Source organism: Canis aureus, chromosome 11 (assembly GCF_053574225.1).
Source record: "Canis aureus isolate CA01 chromosome 11, VMU_Caureus_v.1.0, whole genome shotgun sequence".
NCBI lineage: Eukaryota > Metazoa > Chordata > Mammalia > Carnivora > Canidae > Canis > Canis aureus.
The window spans coordinates 18654518-18662698 of record NC_135621.1 but is presented as its reverse complement, the minus strand read 5'-3'; the positions used below and the strand labels follow the sequence as shown (position 1 = coordinate 18662698).

The window sequence follows — 8181 nt, the reverse complement described above, 5'->3', positions numbered from 1 at the left end:
ACAATGGCACTAAATTCATATCTATCAACACTCACTCTGAAGGGAAACAGACTAACTGCTCCCACCAACAGACATAGGATATCAGAGTGGATAAAAAACAAGACCCATCTCTATGCTGCCTACAAGAAACTAATTTTAGACTTAAAGACACTTAGAGATTCAAAGTGAGTGGATGGAAAACCATGTACCAGACAAATGGACATCAAGAGAAAGTCAGCAGCCACACTTACATCAGACAAACTAGATTTTAAACTAAAGACTATAAGAAGAGATGAAAAAGGGTACTATAATATAATAAAGGGATCTATCCAACAAGAACATCTAACAGTCGTACATATTTATGCCCCCCAAACTGGTGCACCCAAACCTAAAAATCAACTAATAACAAACTTAAAGTCACTGAAATAAAACAATATTAGGAGACTTTAACACCCACTTAGAGCAACAGGCAGATCATCTACCTGAAAATCAACAAGGAAAAAAATAGTTTAAATAACAAACTGGACCAGATGGTCTTCACAGATATATTCAGAACATTTTGTCTGAAAGCACCATAACATGTTCATCTTGAATGCACATGGAATATTCTCCAGAATAGATCACACACTGGGTCACATATTGGGGCACAACAAATACAAAAAGACTGAGATCACATCATGCATAATGTCTCACCACAATGCTATGAAACCTAAAGTCAATCACAAGGAAAAAGTTGGAAAAACCACAAATGCATGGAGGTTAAAGAATACCATACTAAAGAATAAAAGGGTTAATCAGAAAATTAAAAATGAAATAAAAAATACATGGAAGCAAATGAAAATGAAAACAGGACAGTGTCAAACTTTTGCCGACCTTGGAGGTAAAGCTCTACTTGTCTATAAGTGGTCCTAAGAGGAAAGTATACTGCAATGCAGGCCTACCTCAAGATTCAAGAAGAGGTGCAAATATACAACCAAGCCTTACCACTAAGGAAGCTAGGAAAGGAACAGTAATTAATGCCTAAAGGCAAAAGAAGGAGAGAAAGAATCATGATTGAGCAGAAATAAATGATAAAGAAACAAAAAAGTGTAGACCACTGGAAAAAACACAGTCTATTCAATAATTACCTTAGTCTAAGACCCCCAGGTGACTCCAGGGTTGAGCGTCCACCTTCGGCCCAGGGCCTGATCCTGAGATCCGGGATCGAGTCCCCCATCAGGCTTCCTGCATGGAGCCTGCTTCTCCCTCTACCTATGTCTCTGCCTCTCTCACTCTCTGTCACTCTCATGAAAAAAGAAATAAAAATCTTTAAGTATAAACAAACAAAACAAAATAATTCTCTTAGGCCTTTGCTGGAAGGTGCTGCTTGTTGCTCGACTTCTGTTCCATGGAATCCGTGAGGCACGATCATACTTACATTCGAGGCTTGCCGCTTTCTTTGTGTCACCAATCTGCTCCTGCTTCTTTATCCCTCTTTCTGCTTTTTGGTTTGATGAATTATTTTTCATGGTTCTATTTTAATTACTCCATTTTCTCCATTCAAGATTCAGCTGTATTTCTTTTTTTATTTAATGATCTTCAATGATGTTACTTCTCTGCTAACTCCCTAGTTCTGCATATGTGTCTACATTTACACCCGTTTCTCTATTTCTGTCAGTGTACATGGATACACAAAATTTCAGTTCAGTTGGTGGTCAAGCTAGAGATTCAGTGCCTACTGTCTACTTACAGTTCTGTGTCTGACAGCAGGTTTCCTAGAGCCCAGGTCAGGGTGACCCACTAGGTGCACCGCTGTCCACAGCTCACCCAGTGGAAATGAAGGAATGGCCCTTAACACATGACAGGCAGGGTTTCAGGATAAGGACAGCCTCACAGCTTCTAGGTCAAGACTCTGACACATTCTGTAAGGTTTGCCTTATATTCAGGAGCCTAGGATTGTGGGCAGCTATTGCCCATCCCTGCCCCAGTGGGACTGTCATCTTCTGGGCCTCCAGAATGAGAGTACTGGTGCCCACTTGTTTGCACACAGGACCATGTGGGCCTGGATGCATGTACACACCAAAGAAGAACATGTGTTTGGAGGTATTTCCTGCATGTGACACCCGCCTCCAATGTCATAGATATGATGCCACAGTGGCCTGGAGATGTCTGGAGGAAGCACCCGCTAGGAAAATCCCTATCCCACAGGCAAGACGCAGACCATCGCCAATGGGCACAATGGCGGGATCCCTGGGTGGCGCAGCGGTTTGGCGCCTGCCTTTGGCCCAGGGCGCGATCCTGGAGACCCGGGATCGAATCCCACATCGGGCCCCCGGTGCATGGAGCCTGCTTCTCCCTCTGCCTGTGTCTCTGCCTCTCTCTCTCTCTCTCTCTGTGACTATCATGAATAAATAAATAAAAATCTTTAAAAAAAAAAAAGGGCACAATGGCTTCTCCAGGGTCAAAACCAGGGAAGAATGGAAAGTTGTGTCTGAACCCAGGTGTGTTTCCAGGCTGGGGCCCTGGCTGCACACAGTCCTTCCCTGGGGCCTGTGGAGAGGGGTGCAGTTGTGTCACTGTGTGCACAGGCCATTGTCTGCAGGGAGGGGGGAGCTGTTGGCAGCTCCAAGCGCTGCTCCTGAAGCTTCCTCCAGGAGTGGACTCAGGTAGGGGGTCCCAGGCAGTGAGGTCACTTCCTTGACAGCAGAACTTGGAACCCCTGTAACCAGGCACCCGCATTCTAGTGCAGCCCCACCTCAGGCTCACTTGGTTGAAGACATCCGCTACTGGAAGATATTCTCTTGCTGCTTGCCCACCTCTGGGGCCTCTGGCTTCCAGGAACCCCAGGGATGCCACTTGTTCAAATGCTGTAGGCTTTGGCTCCATCATAAAAGCCAACGCCTCAGAGCATTTATCAGGAGGTGCCATGAAGTAATAGCAGCGCAGGCCAGGCCAGCCCACCTGTGCCAGCCATCCTGGGCAGTCCCATCCCATCCTCTTCAGGTTCAGGGAAACAGGGATGTGTGGGCAGGTCACATCCAGGCTGGAGGACATTGCAGGGCAGCAGGTTCCCTGGTGATCCCTTCAGGGTCACCCTGATGTCATGGTGGGAAGGGTGGAAAGAGGATTCCTGAGGTGCCTCTTACCTGACCCAGAGTTAGCCCAAGGCCCTGCAGCTGCATCCCTTTTCTCTCCTTGGGGGAGGTGTGTGCCGACTGTGCTGTGGTGTGTCTGGAATAGAGTCAGCTGGGTATGCGGCCCAGCCGAGGCAGCCAGACTGGGCACTGAGGTCTCCTGCCTGGCTTCTGAGCACTGTCTTCACAGAGCTCCACACAGGACTGGGGGTGAGAGCGGGAGGAAGAGGTCATCTGCCCCACCGCCTCAAGGGAGGGAATTGCCCTGCACAGCTAACAGAGGCCAGTGCAGGCTCAAGGTGAGTGCAGGGGCTGGGGCCACCCGACACCCAGGGCCCCGTGTGGCACAAAGGGCCCCGGAGCCCAGAAGCCAGCCTGCTACTCCCCTGGGCTCCCCCCTAGACACATGCTCCCACATGAGTCTGGATTCCCCTTCTCCCCAAACTTACCCCCATGGCCCTGCTCCTGCCTGGGCCAGATGCAGAGTCCCTGTGCACAGATTTGTGGGAATATCAGAATAGAGCCTTCAGGGGATGCCTGGTCACCCAGTGGTTTAGTGCCTGCCTTCTGCCCAGGCCCTGATCCTGGAGTCCCAGGATCGAGTCCCACCTTGGGCTCTCTGCATGGGGGCTGCTTCTACCTCTGTCTGTGTGTCTGCCTCTCTCTGTCTCTGTCTCTCTGTGTCTCTCATGAATAAATAATGAAAACTTTCAAAAAAGAGACACACCATGTCTCATCGCACATGGTCTCCAGTAGTTTGCACTGTGCTATGCTTTCTCCTAACTGGTGCTCCCTGGAGACCCCATTGGCCTGAGGTCCTTCTCCAACTTCTCCAAGGCTTGAGCATGGTCCTGGTGAGTTGGCAGACTTTTTCCCAAAGGGACATGGGGCTCACTGTACTATGTCTATTGCTGTGCAGTTAGGTTGTGAAGGAGCACATTCCTGCTCCCCCTTCCGGGGTCAGGAACAGGGGCCTCATGTGCTGCACAACATGTCAGAAGGCCAGTTGGTTCCCACAGCCATTGAGCCCTTCACTGATGCAGGACTTCGATGCGATTCCCTTCTGTTGCCAAATCACAGGGCAGCACTGAACATCCTACAGCCTTCACACCCTGAGCCCTCCCACCCAAGGAAAGGTCTCCAAGTTGGCACCTCGAGAGAGGGATGTGTGGTCAAATTCAAGGGGTGAAGCCATTAACGCAGGTGGGTGCTGTCAAAACTCAGCTGACAATCGGACCTGGGATACTAACCTCTCCCACTTGAGGTCCTTGTATTGATCCAAACTTTTTTTGAACATTTATCCTCTAAGATCATTTCTTTATTGGATAGTTTGTCTTGTTTGTTTAAGAGACAGGCAGAGAGCAGGGAGTAGGAGAGGGAGACACAGGTTCCTCAAGCTGACTCTGCCCCAAGCACAGAGCCTGCCAGGGGCAGGATCTCAGGATGCTGAGGCCATGACCTGAGCCACAACCAAGAGTCAGATGCTAAGTGACTGAGCCGCAGGCTTCAAGCCCCATGTTCCTGCTGTGGGGACTCTTGCCCACTCCCCACAGCTGCTGAGAGCTCGGGCTTTGGTCTGCGCTCCAACTCCCAGGCCTCTTGGCAGTTACAGCACAAGCTGCACGTCCCCTCTGTCCCACCTCAGGGTGAAAGGGCGTCGGCCATGAAGTGGAATCCGATCTCCCCGACAAAGCCCAGCTGGACGGAGCTGCTGGAGCACGAAGTACAACAACTGCTGCCCGCCTTGCTGCGCAGGGACATCATCTCTATTTTCAGTTTCTTAGAAAACTATAATGAATTTGCCAGCACTGAAGAGGTGCTGGACCTGCTGTTTACCAAGTGAGCACCCTGACCCTCCACAGCCCAGTGGGATGGGCCACCTACTGGTTGGGAGTCTGGGGAATGTTTCTGAGCTTCCTGGCCCCTCGTGCTGCTCCTCTGACTGGAGAAGAGTCACACAGGGCCTAGTGGGGTCCTGTAGGGAAGCCCCCAGGGCCTGTCCTGTGGCAGGTCGGCTAGAGGGGCTGTGCTTGTGCTCATCAGCCGTCGTTCTCTCCCCATGACGAAGCCTGTGCCTCCTCCCCCACCACCACCAGGGTCTTGAGCTGGCCTGTTTTCCCACTGAAAGGGAGGTTTGAGAGTCCATCGGGGATCTGTGTCATGCTGCAACCAGACTGGGGGACCCCGGGGACCCTGGGGTGCCCCAGGCCCACTCGGATATCAGCCATGCGCCTGGCCAGAGCCCTTTCATTCCTCAAGCATTCAGGAAGCCCTAGCAGGTGCAGGCACTTCTCCAGGAGCTGCCGGTGGCCCCAAGCACAGAGCTGACGGCCTCCCAGGGCTCCAGACTAGTCAGGGGTCAGAGGCTAACAGCCCCCATGATGAGAGGTCACGTCCACAGGACAATTCATGTGATGCCCCCGCCCTCTAGATATGGATGCATCGTAGTTGCCTATGGTGACAATGACACTGTCCTGCAGTGGTGGAAAATGTGACTGAGCTTTCGCTCCTGCAAGAGGGCCTTCCCTCTCCAGGAGGGCAGCGAGGGGGCTGTGGGTCAGAGGGGCTGCTGGACCCTCACCCCATACATCTGCAATTCCTGTGACAGGGTCAACGTCTAAGGGCCCTTCAGGAAAAGAGCAAAGGAGAGCTATGGATGGGGTGCAGGCTTTGTGGGAGAGCACTGGGATCCCTAAGGGAGACCTTCTCCATGCCCACCCCCTCCAAACCCTTTGTCTACCCCACACCTGGGGCCCAGAGCAGAGGGTGTGGGTAGCATCGCACTCACCAATCTGGTGGCACCTGGACCTGGGTGCACAGCAGGTGCTCAGGAGGGCCAGTGAGGGCTCATGGACCAGACAGCGCTCGCCCTGTGGGAGATGGGAGATTACAGCCAGTGGAAGGACACCCCCTGGAGGCCCCTCGTGAGTGAGGCAGCACAGAGCCACAGGAGGGAAGGTGGCGGTACCAGGCGGCTCCTGGCAAGGCCATGGTAAGACACAGAGCCCAAGCCCTCCTCACTTGGACATTCCCAGAGCAACAGTCTGTGCAGTGAGGGCAATGACAGGCCAGATGCCCCCCTCCCCATACACCTGCAGGTGGATTCAAGGGGCAAGTGGGCAGGTAGCCAGGTTTAGGAGGGAGTCCCGCTTCCCCAGGAAAGACAGTGATAGTCACACCACTGGTCGTGGGTTCCCATGCACAGAGGCTTCATGCCAGCCCCTCCTCAGTGAGCAGCCCTTTGGCAGGCAGGACCGCTAGGTGGCAGGTGGACAAAGAGCAGGACTGGCCTCCAACAGCCCTGAGTGGGAGGCCAGGAGCCCCGGTTCCTGCAGGGCTTCCCTGGAACACCTGTGTGTGAGGGAGCCCTGTCTTCTGACGCCTGTGCCCGCCTGTCCCTCCCCAGGGCGATCTCCTGTATCCTGGACATTTGGCTGGAGTACTATCAGGAGGATTTTCATCAGCTCCCAGAATTTCCCTCCCTGAAAAAGCTGCTGGAATTCATGAGGCAGCGCATGCCAGGCTCAGACCTGGAACACCGTGCCTGGCATTACCTCAAAAAATTCATACACCTCCATGCAGCGGAGCCAGAGGCTAAGGGTGAGGAGGACCGGGGGTGGCTGAGTTTGGGACAGGGTGGGCCCCACAGATCAAGCCTCCATGCAGCTGGGCCGGGAGAAGTGGGTAGGCTCACATCCCCATCCCCACGGGCTGCATTCTGGGGAGTCCTCCCAGGGCTCTTGCACTCACACATGCTGAGCAGTAGGAAGAGTGTCCTTGATTTGGGAGGGACGTGGAAAGTCCATCCTGGTGATGATACTTTGTCTTCTTGGAGCAACAGCTTCAGCCCGAGAACAACACCCTGAACCACCTCAAAAGCCCGCCCCAGCTTCGACTGTGGGGCCTGCTGCACCTTCAGGGCCTGAGGTGATCGAGCAGGTCCTGGCTGCTGGGGCTGAGGGCTTGGCCCGAACTGAGATACCGGCTGCTGAGTCGAAGCCCCTGCAGATAGTGGTCACTGCTCTATTTCACTGCTCCACCCTGGAGGAGCCACCTGCACCCTTGGCCACCCCAGAGGAGGAGTAGGCCCCGGTGCCTGCAATCAGGGTCCCCAAAGTGCCAGAGCCACCACCTGCCTCTGAAGCAACTGGCTTCGACCCCTGAGCAACACCCTGAACCACCTCAAGAGCCTGCCCCAGCTCCTACCGCGGGGCTCGTGATGGGTGCAGCCCAACGGAGGCTTGTACTCCCCTGTCATTTCACTGTTTCTATATTTTGAGTTTTCCTTTAACCTGTATAATGGTTTATGAGTTTTATTTGTAATAAAGGATAAGTTAACTTCACACAAAATTTACTCTGATGCTTTTAAATTATACATCGTGGTACTTTAGGTCCATTCACAGGGTCACAGGCCCTGGAGCCCAGGGCACCGGGGGACACAGTCCAAGATCTGGTGCTCCCCCGGGACAGGCAGAAGCCAGGAGGACACAGGACAGCCAGGATACTCTGCCACTGGGTGGCCCCAAGCTTGCAGATCAGCAGGCGGCCTCCAGGCCCCAGTGGACTAGGAGCGGAGGTAGTTACTGCAGGAGCTGACTCCATGGCTGGCTGCCGCCACTGTTGTCCCTCCTGGTGTCACCCTGTACCTAGGACTGAGCAGGGGCCTCACAGGATAAACAGCACCCACTGAGCTATACACCTGGCAGGGGGCTGGGCAGCTCCCAAAGGTGCAAGCAACTGAGGATCAGCACTGAAGGCAGAAGACCTCTAGAAGGTCAGGGGGAAAGCAAGTTATTGACCAAGCAGCTCTGGAAAGTTCCAGGGGAAGTTGAGGGATTTACAGTATATGGAATCAGACGATACTCCCCCTTCTTTTTCTTTCCTGTTTGTATCTGGTGATTCCCCACCCCCCTTTTTTCTTCTTTTTCTTCTTCTTCTTTTTTTTTTTTTTTTTTTTTTTTTTTAGCTTTTTCTCCTTTTTGCAGTACAACTTGTTTTTGGCCACTACACACTGAGCGAAATGACTATAAGGAAAAACTCACCTCAAAAGAAAGAATCAGAAACAGTCCTCTCTCCCATAGAGTTACAA

General features: G+C 52.6%; 1 protein-coding gene across 5 annotated transcripts; it reads left to right on the top strand.

Moving 5' to 3' along the window:
- Positions 1-2713: 2713 nt before the first annotated feature.
- Positions 2714-7426, top strand: LOC144323453 (uncharacterized). Of its 5 annotated transcripts, none has more exons than XM_077913905.1 (5): positions 2714-3391; positions 4173-4295; positions 4738-4931; positions 6499-6692; positions 6934-7426. In XM_077913905.1, the coding sequence occupies exons 2-5, from the start codon at positions 4257-4259 to the stop codon at positions 7176-7178; spliced, it is 672 nt and encodes a 223-aa protein (XP_077770031.1). In that variant the 5' UTR covers positions 2714-3391; positions 4173-4256; the 3' UTR covers positions 7179-7426. The 5 variants fall into 5 exon arrangements, with proteins under 5 accessions (XP_077770031.1, XP_077770033.1, XP_077770035.1 ...); XM_077913907.1 differs by having other exon boundaries at positions 2714-3946; XM_077913909.1 differs by adding an exon at positions 5916-6084 and having other exon boundaries at positions 2714-4295.
- Positions 7427-8181: the final 755 nt, after the last annotated feature.